This window comes from Gorilla gorilla, chromosome 21 (assembly GCF_029281585.2).
Source record: "Gorilla gorilla gorilla isolate KB3781 chromosome 21, NHGRI_mGorGor1-v2.1_pri, whole genome shotgun sequence".
Taxonomy (NCBI): domain Eukaryota; kingdom Metazoa; phylum Chordata; class Mammalia; order Primates; family Hominidae; genus Gorilla; species Gorilla gorilla.
In genome coordinates, this window is record NC_073245.2 from 57,764,886 (window position 1) to 57,783,608 (window position 18,723).

The 18,723-nt window shown below is 43.9% G+C and overlaps 2 protein-coding genes and 1 long non-coding RNA gene across 5 annotated transcripts in view; 1 reads left to right on the plus strand and 2 right to left on the minus strand.

Moving 5' to 3' along the window:
• The window catches only part of LOC129529137 (uncharacterized), a 52,998-nt gene extending 42,626 nt beyond the window's left edge, over positions 1-10,372 (plus strand). The window contains exons 2-3 of the long non-coding RNA XR_008674567.2: positions 8,654-8,797; positions 10,193-10,372. This is a non-coding gene — a long non-coding RNA (uncharacterized lncRNA). The remainder of the gene's footprint in view (positions 1-8,653; positions 8,798-10,192) is intronic.
• On the minus strand, positions 4,317-9,699 carry WFDC6 (WAP four-disulfide core domain 6). Its single transcript, XM_063702050.1, has 3 exons — positions 9,435-9,699; positions 8,082-8,212; positions 4,317-4,626 (listed from the first exon to the last, which is right to left on the minus strand). The coding sequence occupies exons 1-3, from the start codon at positions 9,523-9,525 to the stop codon at positions 4,588-4,590; spliced, it is 261 nt and encodes an 86-aa protein (XP_063558120.1). The 5' UTR covers positions 9,526-9,699; the 3' UTR covers positions 4,317-4,587.
• A 366-nt stretch (positions 10,373-10,738) lies between the features above and the next one.
• Positions 10,739-18,041, minus strand: EPPIN (epididymal peptidase inhibitor). 3 transcript variants are annotated; one of them, XM_055373068.2, is made up of 5 exons: positions 17,782-17,894; positions 17,407-17,570; positions 15,792-15,923; positions 12,851-13,018; positions 10,739-12,305 (listed from the first exon to the last, which is right to left on the minus strand). In XM_055373068.2, the coding sequence occupies exons 2-5, from the start codon at positions 17,495-17,497 to the stop codon at positions 12,295-12,297; spliced, it is 402 nt and encodes a 133-aa protein (XP_055229043.1). In that variant the 5' UTR covers positions 17,498-17,570; positions 17,782-17,894; the 3' UTR covers positions 10,739-12,294. The 3 variants fall into 3 exon arrangements, with proteins under 3 accessions (XP_055229043.1, XP_004062305.1, XP_018872256.3); XM_004062257.5 differs by having other exon boundaries at positions 17,407-18,041; XM_019016711.4 differs by lacking the exons at positions 10,739-12,305; positions 17,782-17,894 and having other exon boundaries at positions 12,856-13,029; positions 17,407-17,644.
• Positions 18,042-18,723: the final 682 nt, after the last annotated feature.

The window sequence follows — 18,723 nt, forward strand, 5'->3', positions numbered from 1 at the left end:
CCAGCTTAATTCACTTAGCATGATGTCCTTTGGATTCATCTGTGTTGTGGCAAATGACAGGATTTCCTACTTTTTAAAGGATGAATACTATTGTGTGTGTGTGTACACATATAATGTATACATATATTGTATATGTATATATACGTTGTATATATGTGTATAACGTGTGTGTACACACGTTTTTAATTCATTTATCTGCTGATGACATTTAGGTTTTTTTCATATCTTTGCTATTATGAATAATGCTTCAGTGAACTTGGAAGTGCAGATGTCTCTTCAAGACTTTTTAAAGAATTTTAGTTTCAGGTCTTATGTTTAAGACTTTAATCTATTTTAGGTTGACTTTTGTATATGGTATTGGATAGGGGTCCAATTTCATTCTTTTGCATGTGAATATCTCGCTTTCCCAGCACCATTTGTTAAAGAGATCTTCTGTTGCCTATTGTGTGTTTTTGACACCCTCGTCAAAGATCAATTGACCACAAATGGGTGGGCTTAGTTCTGGCTTCTCTATTCTGTTCCATTGGCCTGTATGTCTGCTTTTCTGTTTTTATGCCAGTACCACACTCTTTTGATTACTCTAGCTTTGCAATGTAATTTGACATCAGGAAATGTGGTGCTTACAGCTCTGTTCTTTTTCAAAATTCCTTTGGCAATTTGGGGTCTTTTGTGGTTCCATATGAATTTTAGCATTGCTTTTTATGTTTCTGTAAAAAATGCCATTGGCATTTTGGCAGAAATTGCATGTGCTCTGTAGATTGCTTTGGGTAGTGTGGACATATTGACAACATTGATTCTTCTAATCTATGAGCATGGATGTCTTTTCATTTATTTGTGTCTTTTAAATTTCCTTCATCGAAGTTTTATAATTGTCAATGCATAAGTTTTTCACTTCTTTAGTTGAGTTAATTACTGAGTGTTTTGTTGTTGTTGCCGCTAATGGAAATGAGATTGTTCTTGGTGCATAAAATTGCTATTGATTTTTGTATGTTGATTTTGTATCCTGTAACTTTAATAAATTTGTTTATTAATTCTAACCTTTTTTTGCAGTGCCCTTAGAGTTTTCTACAATCAGTTTTACCAGCCCTTTCTAAAGAGAGGGAAGCAGAGATGGCAACAGCATTAACAGCAAATGAATTCCAGCCTCTTTAGAGCCCCTTTATCCAAGTTATATTAAACAACAAACTTATTTGACAAGAGATAGCAAGTCTTGGTGTGCTGTGATGACAAGCTGCCCGTTGTGAGGTTCCCTTCTCAAGCCTGGCATCCTCTTATCTTGCCCAGTCCCCTGGGCATCTCTTTCTTCTTTCTCTCTCCCTATCCTTCCTTCTACTCCCTTTTCATCTTTTTTTTTTTTTTTTTTTTTTTTGAGACCAAGTCTCGCTCTGGAGTGCAGTGGCGCAGTCTCAGCTCACTGCAACCTCCGCCTCCCGGGCTGAAGAGATTCTCCTGCCCCAGCCTCCCGAGTAGGTGGTATTACAGGTGCCCGCCACTATGTCCGGCTAATTTTTGTATTTTTAGTAGAGACAGGGTTTTGCCGTTTTGGCCAGGCTGGTCTCGAACTTCTGACTTCAAGTTATCTGCCTGCCTTGGACTCCCAAAGTGCCTGGGATTACAGCTGTGAGCCACTGCTCCTAGACCCTTTCCATCTTTGATCACCTATTCTGTGAATAAATTTTCTTAAAACTTAGCACTTTAAAGCAACCATTTTATATTGTGGGTCAGCCATCTGGGAAGCAATCTGCTTGGTGGTTCTTTTATAGGGTCTTTCCCATGGTTGCAGTCAGATGTCTGCTGGGGCTGCAGCCATCTGAAGGCTCTTTTGGGTTGGGCAGCTCATTTGCATGGCTGAAATTGATGCTGGCTATCAGTCAGAGCTTATCTGGGCCTGTTGATCACAGCACCCATATGGGTCTCTCTAGCATGGGCCTCTCTCAGAGTAGTTGGACATCTTACATGGCAGTTTCCCACTGCCCCCAAACAAGCTACCTAAGAGGATCAAGTGGGACTTGCACTTATTCTAGCTTAGCCTTGGAGGTCACATAGCATCATTTTTGCTTTATTCTCTTGGTCAAAGCAGTCACAGAGTTTTCTCAGATTCAAAAGGAGGGGACATAGATCCCACTTCTAGGTGGAAGGTGAGTGAAAGAATTTTAGGATCTTGCTTTAAAACAGTCACACCATCCAGTGTCTTTTCCTCCTTTACCCCTTTCTTCTCCCTTCCTCTTTAACTCTTCTCTGCTTTCCTCCATCTCCCCCTTTCATGCCTCTCCAGCTATTTTCAATTTTGGAGTTTCTGCACCATACTATGGAACTGTCTCCTTTACTACAACTCCAGAAAACAAGTCCATGAGCCCTTTCAGAGACGGACTTACCATGAGGTTGATGGAGCCAAGCCTCAGGGTCCTCGCTTGAGCGAGCCCCTTTTAAGATTCTGGGAGTGCTTCTAGCTATATGTTTACATGGTCAGATGACTTGTAATATCTGCAAAAGTAAGATATTCTAACCATAATCGCCAGTCCACCTTCCCTTTCCACTCTGACCTTTCCCTCTGTCACACTTCTCCTAGGTCAGGTGGTGTTGGGGTGACTGCCAGCATTTTAGGCATGCAAATTAAAAGGAAGTTGAGTTGGGGATATATTTATTTTGGAGTTAGTAGAATATATTTAGGTCGTTAGCTGTCATTTCTATGTGTAGGAAGTTGCTGCTAGCTGTCCTGGTGGAGAAGCAGCTGCAAATAATACTCCCGTTTTCTACTGGGCCTATTCCCTTGACGTTATGACACTAAGTTATGGGACTAGAGGTTGCACTGTAAAATGAATGTTCTTAGCCCAAGAAGGTTGCGGGTGGTAGAGGAGAAACAAGTTTTGAAATGTATGGAGCCAGGAAAACAAGCCTGTGTAGCATTCTTTCAAATATCAGATACATCAATTTTTTTTTTTTTGAGATGGAGTCTCACTCCACCGCCCAGGCTGGAGTGCAGTGGCACGATCTTGGCTCACTGCAACCTCCACCTCCCGGGTTCAAGCAATTCTCCTGCCTCAGCCTCCTGAGTAGCTGGGGCTACAAGTGCGCACCACCACACCTGGCTAATTTCTTGTATTTTTAGTAGAGATGGGGTTTCACCACGTTGGCCAGTCTGGTCTTGAACTCTTGACATCAGGTGATCTGCCCCTTTCGGCCTCCCAAAGTGCTGGGATTACAGGCATGAACCACTGAGTCTGGTCAGATACATCACATTTTAATTAGAAAAAAAAATCAGCTCTTATGGAAGCCTGTTCAGAAGTTCTTTTGTAGTAAGCATATACCTGATAATTCAATATGTACAATTTTAAATGTACCATGCATTTTTTCTTTTTTTAATAGAATTGTACAAAAGATAATTTATTAAAATTCCTGTGTTTCTAGGACACAAACCTGTAACAGAACTGCAGACATTAAGCATGGCTTCAAGCATTCAGGTACATGTTTTATCCAATTCACCTATAATAAAAATTAAAATATCATATTTTGATCCACACATTAAATAAAAGACTTAGTTATCTTTCCATTCTCTCCACAGAAATAGTGCTTTACAGAATTGAGGTCATAAATGTAAACAATGAATTATTTATATAGGTTTTGTGCAATTTTTAGTGTTTGTCAGCCTTTAAAAATGTGCAGTTGGTTGCAATTTCCCTCCTCATTTGAAATAATATTCTCTTTTGTACTCATTTGTGCTTGGTTTCTTTCTTTTTTCTTTTCTTTCTTTCTTTTTTTTTTTGAGTTTTGTTCTTATTGCCCAGGCTGGAGTGCAATGGTGCAATCTCGGCTCACTGCAACTTTTGCCTCCTGGGTTCAAACAATTCTCCTGCCTCAGCCTCCCGAGTAGTTGGGATTACAGGCATGCACCACCACGCCTGGCTAATTTTGTATTTTTAGTAGAGATGGTGTTTCTCCATGTTGGTCAAGCTGGTCTTGAACTCCCGACCTCAGGTGATCCGCCCGCCTCGGCCTCCCAAAGTGCTGGGATTACAGGCATGAGCCACCATGCCCAGCCTGTGCTTGGTTTCTAAAGGAGCTCCTCATTTATCAGGTTTAGACCATACAAAATCTGGATCTGCACTGGCTCCATTCTTCAGCATCTTAACGACAACTTTACCAAAGTAACAATGTCACTAGCATTCTCAATTTGCAGGATTTTCATACTCTCTCCCTTTTTTGGTGTCACCAGAAAATGCAATGGCTTTTTGTTCTCTGAAAATTGCATATAGAGAGATGTGAGTATATGTCAATATCAGCATATTGCAGATGTGAATTATTCAGCCTCAAAGAGATCGGACCCCACAGAGGACTTTATTAAGGCAACTGAAGCCTTCATACAAATAAATGGGGGGTCTGAAAGTTGAAGACATAGAATTTCATACTGAGAAGTGGTCAAGGGGAAGAGCATTGTGTTTGAAGAGACGCTACGCTGGAAGAAAGTGTGTAAGCAATTCCTGGGGTTCAGTTTCTGGAACAGCCAAGGTTTGGCCCATGGAAGCCAATTTGGAGCATCAATCAGGCACATGTGGAGAGAGGCCTGGATTATGAGCCAAATCCTGGAGGTTATTCAAGCTCCTCCTTATGGTATAAAGTAAGGCTGACCTGTGAAGCAGAAGAATAAAGGGTGAGATGCTTGGACCCTGACCACATTAGGAACCAAATCTTGCACCTAATGGGAAAAAGGAGGTGGGATCATTTTTACATCTTTGGGCAGGAATGGAATGAAGGTGATTTTGGGGGCTCCTTGAATGATCATGAGTTCTGACTTGTCCAGTAGAGTCCCAGTTTATGCCTGTTGTCTCAGTGTAATAATTAATGGCACCTCACCTTGAGACACTTTCAAAAGTGATTTGGTTTGGCCAATAAAGTATGTGGTTGCCCTGGTTAGAAATAACCTTTAAAAGAAGAGAAGTAGCAACAAGGTTTGGTGAGAAGTAAAGGACTATAATGATTGGCTGATGAATGGTGCCCAGGGCTGGGCTGGGTTTACCGGGCTTCCGTCTGACCTAGTCTGGGATACTCCACCACTTCTGTTTTCTCTCTACACCCACTACTCACCTCATACTTGCCAATATCCCTTTGACTAATCCCTCCCTTCCCACCCTCTTTCCCAAAATATCCTTCTACTTATACTTCTGCATTGGAGCTGGTTTTGTCATCCCCAGGGCCACCCAGGTCTTGGAATAGACCAGCCAACACCCAGACCTCCCAGTGTGGCCTTGGTGAGCACAGGAGACCAGGACCTCTGGGACTTATGGTATTTTTTGCAGGTGACCAGACAGATAGCTTCAGTTTGGAAGTTGTTATTGTTCCCCTGGCTACCGTCACAGATGAATTCGGAGCAGATCTTAGTTTTTTTAATTGTACCACCAGCGTGGTATGGCGGCCAGGCAGGGGCCAGCCTCCTGTGGCAAACTGCATATATCTGCAGGGAGATCGTAGAACAGAGCTGTTTGGGTGCCTGTCTCCCTGGAGAATGTCCATCTCTCCCTTTCTCTGGCCACCATTCCCTTTGTCTCCACCGAGAAGCAAATTTGCCTCAGGGCTCTGTTCCCAATTCAGTGTGAACCCTGACCACTCATTTTACCTCTCTGGTCCTTGACTTCCTCATCTGTAAGATGAGAATACAAAATCCCAACCTGCTCGCCTAACAGGGCTGTTGGAAGGAGCAGCTGTGACATCACATGGCTTCTTTTTCCTTGCCTCCCCAACATCTGAACACTAAATCTGGCTGATTTTGCCTCCTAAATAGCTCTCCTTTATTTCCTTTCAGCTGCTTTCTTAATTCAAGCATCATTATCTTTTGCAAGGACTTCCATGAAAGGCCACCAGCTGATCTCCAAGACTTCTCCAATCTGCTAAACATTGGTTTCCAGAATGGCCGATCTGCTGGGCACAGGATAAAGTTCTACCAAACCCAGAGGGACTTCAGAATCCATTTTCTCCTTCTCCTCTCCAGCTTTATTTCTTATGCTGCCCCAACACCCAACTTCCCAAACTTATGCTCTAAAAATAGCACTTTCTTACACACCCCGTGCCTTTGCACATGCCTGACATATCCAGCCCCCTCTTGCTAAGTGAACTCTTGTTCATTCTTTAAAACCCTTTCCGGACATTGACTCTTTTATGCAGTCTTTCCTGGATTCATTCTTTACTCCTTGCTTTTCTTCGTTGCTTCTCAGTCTTGCACACACATTTATCATTTCCATTTACTTTCTTGTTCATATTTTCTGATTCCTCCATGAGAATGTGAGGTTTTTGAGAGGGGATTGCATCTTATGCCATCTTGATACAGCAGTTTCTAGCAGGTAATTTGGCATAGAGAGGATGCTTCAGGAGTATTCACAGAAAAAAAAAACCCCAAACTCAAATCTACCCTGATCTTAAGCATTTATTGAGCAATTATTTTGCCCATAGTGCTATGAGGTACAAATAGAGTTCTTTAGAACCTCAGGTCTGAAGCACGACAAAACAACAATTGTAGCATTGATTAGTGTCAGCACGACAAAACAACAATTATAGCATTGATTAGTGTTCTTAGTAGTTGACATCTATTAACATTTAATCTTGTAAAGTAGGTCCTCTCATTGTTCTCATTATGCAGATGAGGAAACTAAGGTTTAGAGAGGCTAAATAACTTTCTTGAGGCCACACAGATGGTAAGGGATTTGAACATAGTTTAATCCATTGCTGTTAGGATCAAGACCAGATCCCTTACCAGCTCTCCTTCCCCCATCTAGCCCAGCTTCATCTTCCTCTCTTTTTAAAATTTGTTACTTGTTTATTTATCAAGAGAAACTATTTCTCAGCCCACATATTCATGCTTCATGGTTCAGGAACACAAGTCAGTGACAAACTTTAACCCAAAGAAATTCTTTCAATTCCAAATTCACTTTGCACTCTGAAAGATACCAGCCTTCCTCATCTCCTGAAAATCTGTTATAGAATTACAATTTCTCTAGAAATCTGTGTATGCCTTATTTCTTGGTTCAGCAACAGCCAACCTATAGAGAGCTGCAATCCATAGGGATGCAACAAATGCTTGAACAATATGAAACCACAGATGCCTGGCTGGAAGGCCACACATTTGAGGTTTTATCAAAGCACTGAAAACCTAGTTATTGTCTTGAAAGGTATGTCAACCTAAAGTAACAAGATTCAGAAAATATCATTAAGTAGGGCATTTATTTGACCCCAAAACTTGAGGATGGCCACTTGGGAATACAGATTCAAGTTGCCCTGAATATACACTACCAGTTTCCTCTTTCTTGTCTCTTGCTCACTCTCTGCTTTCTAGCCTTTCTAGGCCTGAATATCCTGCCTCCTGCCACAGAGCCTTTGCACATCCTATTACCTGGCCTGAAAGGCTATTTCTTCCCATTTTTGGTCTAAGTACTCATCTTTCAGATCTTAAATCGTGGATCTCTTTCCCAGAAAAACTTTTCTGACCTTCCTGGCCACAATGAGCAAGTGGAACCCATCATGGGTGTCAGAGGCACCAATCAATATTTGTTGAATGAATAGAATGAATGAATGGTCCTTGATGATCTTCTTTAGAGCTCAATAATATGGGCAGAGAAGAGTGTAGGCGGTCTAAGGTGGTCAGGGAAGGCATCCTGGATTTATGTAGACAGAGAGGCCTAGAGAAAAAAGCCAGGAAATACAGATTATATACCTGTCTCTTATAGCTATCATATAACCTGACACAATGTTGGCATTTGATGAGACTTTGGTGACTACTTGGCATCTCGAGAATCACTGAAGAGTAGCCAAGAGACCATGTGGTCCAATATCCACACCTGTCTTATTTATGGAAAGGGAAACTGAGGCCCAGAAAGGAAAACTACATTGTTCACATCACTTACCAAAATAGAGGAAGAAATGAAATAAAATCCATGTCTCCCAAGTCCAGGACTGGCAGATTTGTGTCAAGTAGAAGATGTACCTAAACTCTTGGTCAGAGACCAGCCATCAGTGAACCAGGAGACAGAGTTAGTGCAGTGCAGGTGGAGATAGGAGGTGAGGGCACTGGGTAATTTAGGAAGCATCTGAGTTACCTTTCTGAAGTCTAAACATTTCTTTCCATGGCTGAACAGGCAACACTTCATGTTTTCTGGGCAATCTCTGGGTTTGGTACGCTGGTCTATTTCTTCCACTTCGCATTCCACTTTGATTTTGGGACACGGCTCTAAGAGAGGGGAAGATATATTCCCTTGAGGCCTTAAAGGAGCCAGTGCTCCCCCTCCCCGAGCCCAGGGCACCCCTGCAGAGTTAGAGAACCTTGTTTCCACTTCACCTGTCCCCAGAAGGTAGTGGCCCTCAGGGGGCTCAGGAATTTCACAACACTGCTCACATCCCCAACCCCATAACAACTCACCATCGGATGCCTAAACCAACCCCTACCCCCTACCCGCACCATCTATGAGATTCCTGAGAGAAAGACGCATTCCTCTAAGACTATTCTGGTCACTCAGCCTTGCTGTGCTTGGTTGCTCCCCCAGGAGGCGCTGTGGCTCTCGATGATTGAGATTAACATTTCTGGCATCAGATAGCTGGGCTTTTGAATTCTGTGAGACCCTTGGTGTGCCAGGCACTCTCTCTGAGCCTTGATTTCCTCATTTGCCCATAGGGTTGCTTTGAAGACTAACCAGCAACACAGTTTGACAAGCCATCGTCAAACTGCCTGGGGCAACGTAACGTAACAATGAGTAATATGGATGAAGCACTTACTGTGAGCTGCCTTTTCTCCTTAATCCTCATTACAAATCTATGGGTAAGTACTCTTAATATTCACATTTTGTAAACAGAAGAATTGGAAGCATAAGGAGATTATGTGAATTAGCCCAAGATCACACAGCTACTCAGGGGTGGAGCCAGGTTTGAACCTACAATGTGTGGCTCCTGAGTGCTCACTTTCAACCACTAATTTTCAGTGCCCAGTACAGTTAGCTGCTAATTGTGAGTCTTCACATTTCAGCATTCCAAGGGACTTCTGGAGACCATTCTTTAACCCAAAGACCAGGGTCCCCTGTGGGTATGGGTGTGGGGGCTGCAATGAGAACATTTGGAAGCTGACACAGGTGGTGTTGTGGGGAGCAGCCTGTTTTTCTTGTGGGAGACTTCCTTGGGCTTACTACTCCTTCTTAGTTCATTTCATGAGCTCTAGGTCCAGGCACCTGCAGGAAGAACTCTTTGGAATGGCAGCAAGGAGTCACTTGCCACAGATTTGGATGCCTGTATTCACCAAGGGAGTCTCTTACCAAGAGACTTCAAATAGCTCCCCTCTTTCCCACCTGGAATTCCAGGCAGAGGTGGAGAAAATAATTTCTCAGCTGCAAAATTATTCTTTGTTCCTTCCTCCCCACTGAGTTTCCTTTCCCCATTGCAAGGACGGAGTTCCCAATACTTACTGCCAAGGATGCCTTCAGCGTGCCCAGGTTCCTGGATGTCCCCCAAAAGGATGAATGGTACCAGGATTGGCAGAAGTCCTGAGAGTCTCATTTTAGGAAGTACTGGCCTGGTTGATGGCACCAAAACTAAGAACTGCTCCTCAGCAGCTCCTACATCTGCACTTTGCCTGCACTGGTGTGGCCCAGCACTCTAAGAGACAGCCCTGGAGACAAGCCAGCCAGACTCCCCCATCAGGAACACCAGATCCCTGAGGCCATCAGTGGGACTACCTGGTACCTACCCTGGGGGATAGGCGGCTCCTAATCCTCAGCAATCTGAGGCTTTCTGGTCTACCAGGGAAAGAGGGCACATCTTGTCTTGGGCTTTCCAGGCTCCCTTAGCAGAAGGGGAGGTTTAACTCCAGAGTCTTCCATTTCCCAGGGGGAGTTTGCAGGTTAACAGTATGCTAGCTCTCTTCCTTCTTTCTAATTTCACTCTTCTCCTGACATGTCTATTCTTATGTTTTATTTTTCTCACTCTGTTTCTTCTCTTTTCTGTGCATCTGTATGTCTTTTACTCTGTGCCTGTCTTTTTCTCAGGGAGTCTCTGTCTGTCTGAGTCTCTTTCTCCCCGCCCTTCACTTCCCTCTCTCTTCTTTTGTATGTAAAGATCAGTTACATTTATCCTTTAAGTCGTTTGATTTTGCAACAATCAATAACTTATTTCATTACTTTGGGACTTCTCCAACTCTGTTCTCCGTTTTTCCCTGTTGTCACAGCTACAGCATTGGATTAAAAGTCACACCCTGAAGCATTAAGGCTGGAGCATCTGTACCAAGTTTTATATCCTTGGTATAAGCCCGAAGGAGGTGAGGAGCCAGTTACTTGGGCATCAGTCCCATCTGGCAAAGGACTGTGGGTAATGGAAGCATTTCTGCAGGGTGGCAGCAGGGTGTGTGTGCAGCAAGGCATGTCATCAGTGGTGAGTGAGAAGTTCATTCCTTTTTATGGCCTAATAATACCCAATGCACATTGACAGCCTCCTACCTCTAGCATCAGTCCCTACTTTTCTGCTGTGGGTTTTCTCTGGCCCCCAGGGAGCTTGTATAGCTTGCAAGCATAACAGTTTGAAAGAGCAAGGGATTTAGTATCCCTGGCATCCAGTGGGCATTGGGAATCAGTGGAAAAATAGCTTAGCTTCCCCATCACTGGAGACAGGTTAAGAAAATTTGTGGTCTGATATCCAGAATCTAGAAGGAACTTAAACAAATTTACAAGAAAAAAAACAAACAACCCCATTGAAAAGTCGGCAAAGGACATGAACAGACACTTCTCAAAAGAAGACATTTATGCGGCCAACAGACATATGAAAAAAAGCTCAACACCAGTGATCATCAGAGAAATGCAAATCAAAACCACAATGAGATACCATCTCATGCCAGTCAGAATGGTGATTATTAAAAAGTCCAGAAACAACAGATGCTGGTAAAGCTGTGGAGAAACACGAATGCTTTTACACTGTTGGTGGGAATGTAAATTAGTTCAACCATTGTGGAAGAGAGTGTGCCAATTCCTGAAAGATCTAGAACCAGAAATACCATTTGACCCAGCAATCCCATTACTGGGTATACACTCAAAGGAATATAAATCATTCTTTTATAAAGATACATGCATGTGTATGTTCACTGCAGCACTATTTACAATAGCAAAAACATGGAGTCAACCCAAATATCCATCAACGATAGGCTGGATAAAGAAAATGTGGTACATATATGCCATGGAATACTATGCAGCCATAAAAAGACATGAGATCACGTCCTTTGCAGGGACATGGATGAAGCTGGAAGCCATTATCCTCAGCAAAGTAACGCAGGAACAAAAGTAAATACCGCATGTTCTCACTTGTAAGTGGGAGACGAACAATGAGAACACGTGGACATCGGGAGGGGAACAACACACACTGTGGACTGTTGAGGGGGCAGGGGGAGGGAAAGCATCAGGATGAATAGCTAATGCATGCGGGGCTTAATACCCAGGTAATGGGTTGATAGGTGCAGCAAACCACCATGGCACAGGCTTACCTATGTAACAAACCTGCAGGTCCTGCACATGTATCCCAGAACGTAAAATAAAATAAAATATTTTTAAAAAGAAAATTTGTAAGCCTGTTTTACATGATTCTTTAAAAGGTCCCCAATAGGACTGAGCCACAGTAGTAACCAGCTCATAATAGACTCTTCTCTCTTCCCTTCTCTTCCCTGAATTACTCATCTCACTCCCCATCTTGTATGTCTTGGGAGATCTCTCAAACAAACTACCTGCACCCATGCCCTTTTCCCAGGGTTAGTTTCTAGAGGATCCAAACTAAGGCACTGTCCTTGGGCCCTTGCCTAAAAAGGGTTTTACAATCTTTTGTAGAAACAGAGGAAGATAACAATAACAATATTCCTGGAACTCTGAACTCTCAAAGTTCTGATTGTCTTCACTCCCTTGAATGATGTCACCAGAAGCCTCAATGATCCCTTACTCTGCAAAGTGTAATGTGCCAAAAAGATGTCAATCACTCAGCCTCAAGGCACAGGACTACATCAAGTACTTTACTGGAAAAAATTGAGAGTGACACAGGTATAAACTGGGAGTTCTAGACGTTGGAGATAAAGGGGGCATAAAGATGAAATCAAAACGGGTGGATATTGTGCATCAAAAGAACCAAAGATGGAGGAAGAAGAGGTAGAAGCAAGCATTCTATTCTGGGAAGGGCTAAGATCTTGGAATGCTGACAGTGAAACTGGAAGCCAGTCTGGAGCATCAGTCAGGTACAGGAACAGTCCTCAGAGCATGAGCCACATTCTGGCAGTTCTTCCAGTGCATCCTTATCCAATCAGGGAAAGCCTGTAGAGAACGTAGGACAGAAACAGCTGAGCATCTTGGGTTCAGCTCATCTTTGGAGCTTGAAGTTATGTTTATACATCTTTGCACAGAAACACACTAAAAAGTATTGGGTTTGCTTTGGGGAGCTCTCCATCTCCTTCAAGGAAAAACAAATAGGAGTGAATCGCTGCCAAAGAGTTGTGTTGAGACATTGATGGCTTAGAAGGGTTGGTTGGTCAGCGTGTCTTAAGTTTAGCATCCTGTGCCTCTTCTGCAATTCATCTCTGAGATTTCAGCACTTCTACACCCTTCCTTCACCCCTCCTAATTCCCCTCATACTTGCCAGCATTGATTACTTCTACATCCCTTCTCATCCTCAGTTCCTCATACTCAGAAAGTAACTTTGTCTAGCCTTTTGCCAGGTGCATTCTTACCTCCTGATCAGAGCTGGTTCTGTCAGCACCAGGTCTGCCAAAGATGTAGCTGTCCTGGAATGGACCAGCCAACACCCAGACCTCCCAGCATGGGACTGGAGAGGATGAAAGACTGGGGCCCCTAGGACTTACGTTTATTCCTGCAGGTGTTCAGGCAGTTGGCTTTGGATTGGAAGTTGTTATTGTTTCCCTGGCAGCCACCATAGACAAACATGGAGCAACTATTGTTTTTCTTGTCATACCACCAACGAAGAAAATAAGCCAGGCAGGGCCCAGTTTCTTTTGGCATTTCACATACATCTGCAGAGAGACTTCAGAGTTGAAAACTCAGTGTGCCCACTCCAGAAATAAACAGTTGTTATTATTCTCCCTGGAAACTACTATAGATGAAACTGGAATAGGCTCCTTTTCCCTTATCACATGGCAGGAGCACAGCTCCACTGACATATTGCACACATTTGCAAGGAGACCCCAGAGTGGGCATCTGCATCCCTGGAGATAGGGTTGTTGCAGGTGTAATTAGCTAAAATGAGGTCAGACAAAAATAGGGTGGTCCCCTATACCAATATGACTGGTGTCCTTATACAAACAGGTTAATTTGGACAGAGGCACACACACTGTGAGAACACCATATGAATGTGAAGGCAGAGATTGGGGTGATGTGTCTACAAGCCAAAGAACACCAAAGATTGCCAGCAAAGCACCAGAAGCCAGGGGAGAGGAATGGAACATGCTTCTTCCCCATAACCCTGACAAGGAACCAACCGTGCTGATACCTTGATCTCAGACTTCTAGCCTGAGGAACTGTGAGACAATACATTTCTGTTATTTAAGACTCCCAGTCAGTGGTACTTTGTTATAGCAACTCTACCAAACAAATGCAGGTCCCAACTAAGTAACGCTTACACAGTTCCATTTGGGTAAATCTCCACTGCTAAACAATTAGGTCCTGTTGATTTTTACCTCCTAATAGCTCACCTCTCTGCCAGTCTCTTTAATATAAGCCTCAGTGTCTCATGCCTGGACTGTTGAGGTAACCTCAGATTGATCCCCCTGCCTCCATTCCTGGCCCCTCCAATCAATCCTTCATGCTTCCCACCAGAGAGAAGGATCTGATGGATCTGAGAGCCAGGCTTATCATGTCATTGCACAGATAAGACCTACCTTCACTCTATGACAATGTCCTCCCATGACCCACAAGGCCCTTCATTGTCTGGCTCCTACTGTGACACTGGCCTCCTCTCCTGCCGCAGAACCCCTTTGAGCCACATGCCCCAGCAATATTCAACACACCGTGCTACCTCTATACCTCCATCCCTTTGCACTGCTCACAGTGACACTCTTCTTCCTTCAAAACCTTTCTCAGACATCAACTGCTGTGATGTCTCTCTTGACTCCATTCTACATTCCTCACTGCCACACCTTGCTTCAGAGTCTTGTGCATTCATTTTTCATTTGTTATATCTTCAGTCTCATCCCTGAGGCTGTGAGTTTCTAGTGAGCAGGGAGTGAGTTTCTAGTGTATCTGCTTTCATCTTGGCATCCCAATTCCTAACAGGTAGCCTGGCACAGTACAGAACCTTATGGAACGTTGAGGATAAACGAAATGTATCCTGATCTGAACTGAATAAATTATTCATTGAGCACCTATTATGTGCTCAATGCTTCAAGGAACAGAGAAAAGGCATGATCTTTGCTATTTAGGAGCCCTTAGCCAAGAATTACAAATAAGCGAATAGGTATCAGGTGGCTACTGTGTGCCAGGCATTACTCTAAGCACATCATGCAGATCAATTGGATCCTCAAAATAATCTTTTACACTGATCCTTTTATTTTCTGAGGAAACTGACTCACAGTGAGGGAAAGTTGTTAATTTATCCAAGACAAAAAGGCTCGTAAAAACTGGAGGTAAGAGTTGAACTCAGGATGGCTGAATTCAGAATCCTTACCTGCTGGCATATGAGTGACTCAGCCCCCTAACCTGCCCACTCTACTTCTCTGTCAAGTCCTGTTCACTTCGCCTCCTATGTCCTACTCTTTCTTTCAAGCACGTCCTACTCTTCTTCATCCCCTCAGCTACCTCTAGTTCCGGCCACCATTTCTATCATCTTGAAGTCCTTTAAGATACTCTATTCCTCCTATTTTAAACTCGATAGATGTAGTATGAACCTGGTCATGTGATGCCCCGCCTCGGTGGATTGCCATGGCCCTTGGGATCCAGGCAAGACTCTTTAATCTGGCCCACCATACCTGAATTGTTTGATCTCTGCCCACCCAGAATCTGTTTTCCTTGTACCATGCTCGTGCTCACTCTGCATTCTGGACTCCCAAGGCCCCACCACTGAGCCTTTGTGCATGCTACTGCCTGTGCCTGGAAAACCCCTCCACCCACTTTTTGCCTAAAACATTACCCATCTTTCTCAACTCAACTCTAGATTTGCTTTTTCAGAGAAGGCAATCCCAACCCCCCTGACCACACTGTGCAGACCAAATCCTATTGTGGGTCTCAGAGGCACTCAATCAGTATTTGTTGAATGAATAAAAACAGAATCTTTGATAGTCTTTTTGCATCCCAGGGAGAAGGGCATGAAACTAAGATGCAACAGAAAGGAAAAACCCTCTGTTCTGGAGCAGTCAGGAGAGGTGTTTTGGTGCAAAGTTGGATTTGTGTAGGCAGAGAGGTGGTCACTCCATAGCAAAAAAGTTAGGAAATATAAATTGCTTAATTTATCACTTGCAGCATATGTTAGGGCAACAATGGCCACCTGGGAGCTCAAAAAATTATAAGAGTGACAGGTATCCAAATAGCCAAAAGAATCTGATTCAATGCCACTGATTCACCAATGATTTGTTCTGGGAAACTGAGTCTCAGACATTACCTGATAGGACGAGGTCATTCCTAATGGCACACACCATATTTGGCACAGTAATGAATCTAAATCGCAGGTCTCCCAAGTCCAGCAGTTTTGCCAGAGACCAGCCCTCAGCGATCAGGGCACAAAGCCAGTCCAGGAAGGCAGAAGGTGAGGACAGGGGGAGGAGGGGTTGGTTATTCTGCGGCTCTGAATATTACCTTGTTTGAGATCTAAACATTTTTTTCCGCAGCTGAAGACACAACACTTCTTGTTGTCCTGGCATTGTCTGTCCTTTGTACACACATCCCTTTCTTGGAATTCACATTCTTCTCTGATTTTGGGACATCTCCCTAGGGAAGGAGCAGTTTTACATCCATGTGCCTTAGAGAGCATAGTGTCTCCCCACTTTGCCAGACACAAGGCAATTCTAGAGAATCAGGGAAGTTTGCTTTCAGTTTGCTTGCCCCCAGGAGTTCTTTTCTTCAGGGCAGCCTCACTCACTTCCCTACTGCCTACACACCCCCAACTCCTCACTGACCTCTCATCCCTCTATTCCCACCCCCAGCTCCATCCCATCTAAGGCAGAATTTCTCAACCACCGGTGATATTTGGGCTGGATAATTCTTTGTTTGGGGGGCTGAACTGGGGATTGTAGGATGTTTAGCAGCATCCCAGGCCTCTTCCCATCAGACTCCAGTAGCACCCCCTGATTGTAACAACCGAAAATATCTCCAGGCACTGCAAAGGTCCCCTGGAAGGCAAAATCGCACCATTGTGGGCCACTGATGCAAGCCGATGCGGTCTTTTTGGCCTTGTTGAGGAATCCATGTTTGGAAGTTCCTCTAGGTGGTAGTATTATACAGCAATTAGTATCACTTACCCCGGAGCCAGTTTAGATTTTGAATTCTGACTCTTGATCTGAATTCTGACCCTCTCTGAACCGTGGTTTCATCATCTGTAAAATCATTTTGCCCTTACAGACTTGTGAGAAAACAATGCGACAAAGTATATAAAGCCCTAATCAAAGTAACTGATGCGCAGTCATATTATCTAACATTTGCTAAGTATTTACCATAAGCCGAGCACTCTTCTAATCATTTTAAATGTATGATCTCATTTAATCTTTATAATCGCTCTATGAAGGAAGTTCTATTAATATCCCCATTTTACAGATGCGGAAACTGAGACCCATGAAATCTAAGTAACTTGCCCAAGATTACAGGGCTACCAAGATTTGAACCCACTAAGTCTGATTCCAGATCCCTCTGTTGTTTTAGAAATCCCTTTTCAGAAATCCTTACTTCCTGAGTGTTCAGCAAATGATACCAATGATCATTGTTACATTATAGTCATGGAATATTAGTGTCTTCAGTTTAAAGGGACTTCTGGATGCTGTCCTTTATCTCAAAGTTAGGTAACCCCTAGGGATACAGGGACATTTTATGGGACTACATTTGAAAGAACCAGGAGTGGATAGAGATGATGCCTCAAGGAAGGGGCCTCTTTTGCTTATGGGGTAAGGAGAAGGTCCCTTGGTTTCCCGGATTCCTGTAGCGACTCCCCTGAAAGCTAGATCCTGTGACTCTCCTCCACCTCCTTGATAAAGACCCTCCACTTCAAAGGGGCTGAAAGTGAGGATTGCCTAAGTCGGGGTTACTGCATTCCCAGAAGGGATCTTCCACAGGAGGGATCTTACAAATATCTCTCTCCTCTCCCAACCTGGGACCTGGGCTAAGATGCTGGAAAGCAACCCACATCTGAAGAGTTCTTCCCTGTTCCTTCCTCCCAGCAAACTCCCCTCTCTCTAGGGTAAGGGCTGAGGCCAATACTTACTGGGAAATAACCAATCAGTCAGACCAGGTCCCTGGACATTCACTAAGAGGACGAATAGCACCAGGAGGCTCAAAAGTCCAGAAGATCCCATGTTGAAGAGAGGCCAGCCTTTCTGGTGGTTCCCGAATTTGGAATGCTCAGCTGCTGCACCTTGGATATAAGAACTGGAGACAAGCCAGCCACCCCCTTTCTTGCTGGGAACACTAAGTTCCCAAGGTCACAAATGGGACTAACTGGCACCCACAGCTCACAGCTTGGGAGGAAGGGTCTCTTATTGAATGGATCTTGATCCTTACACCCCTAGGCTGCACTGGGCTGGGGGCTCTAGTCAACCCCAGGGAGTGGGCAAAGCGTGTCTCCCACTTTCCAGGCTACCTTCAGAGTGAATGCCACCATCTTGGGTCTTCATCTTGATAACTTGGAGAGTGGTGGAGTGTCCTCATTCTTCATTCATTTTCCATCATACGTGCACACTTACTAGCACACCCCTTCTGCTTGTCTCTGACAATGTGTCTCTGTCAGTCTTGGTATCTCATTGTTTATCTGTGCCTCTCTGTGCCTAAGTCTACTGTTTCTCTTTCCCCATGGTCTCTGTGTTCCTTTCTCCCTCTCCCACAGTTTCCTCCCATCCTTCTGTCTTTTATTGTATCTTTGGTTCACTCATATTCGTTGACTAAGGCCAAAGAATACAGATTTGCCACAGAGCAGGGTGTAGGGGAGGAATCAAGCTGATAGCAGAGTCTTCAGAGAATGTTTCTCAAAATTTTGTTGCTCTGAGAGCAAGAGAGGATATCAGAGCTTAGACGGAGCCTTTATCATCAATGCCAGCTCCTTGATGTCTGAGGAACTATGAAGTGAAGGGACTTGCCTGGGAGACTGCAGTGGAATAAAGTTCAGTAACACAGCAGACTTTGGGGATTCTAACTGGGCTGGTAGAGGAGCTGTGGGAAAGAGGTGCTGGGGAACTTGGACAGCTTTCCTTTCCTATAGCCATGGAATCTACACCGGCCACTCAGCCAGTCCTGGGAAGAAGAGACACTCTTTACAGAGTAAATGTTATCCCGAGGGCTCTCGTTTTCTTCTCTAACTAGGAGTTACCCTTTTGGGCCAAGTTTGTTCTCCAAATTTTCCTACATGACAGACAGAGGCCAGACAAAGCCTTATTATCAGAGAGTGACTATATGGTCACAAAATTGAGGATCACAGACAGAGCCCCCGTAAGAATCCCATGCCACCAACTTGACAATCTCACTTGAAGAGAGTACCTAATCGAATTTTTCTTTTCTTTTTTCTTCCTTTCTTTTCTTTTTTCTTTTC

What these genes read in the sequence shown, in the direction of transcription:
- WFDC6 (XM_063702050.1), bottom strand. Translation starts at nt 9,525, where the DNA reads ATGAGACTCTCAGGACTTCTGCCAATCCTGGTACCATTCATCCTTTTG. An exon ending in CGCTGAAGGCATCCTTGGCA is followed by an intron (nt 8,213 to 9,434) that starts GTAAGTATTGGG and finishes CCCCTCTCTTAG; the next exon opens with AGCCGTGTCCCAAAATCAAA. An exon ending in AATGTTTAGACTTCAGAAAG is followed by an intron (nt 4,627 to 8,081) that starts GTAACTCAGATG and finishes TCTGCTTCACAG; the next exon opens with GTCAGCCTTACTTTATACCA.
- EPPIN (XM_004062257.5), bottom strand. Translation starts at nt 17,497, where the DNA reads ATGGGATCTTCTGGACTTTTGAGCCTCCTGGTGCTATTCGTCCTCTTA. An exon ending in GACTGATTGGTTATTTCCCA is followed by an intron (nt 15,924 to 17,406) that starts GTAAGTATTGGC and finishes CTCCTTCCCTAG; the next exon opens with GGAGATGTCCCAAAATCAGA. An exon ending in ATGTTTAGATCTCAAACAAG is followed by an intron (nt 13,019 to 15,791) that starts GTAATATTCAGA and finishes GTCTCTCTGCAG; the next exon opens with ATGTATGTGAAATGCCAAAA.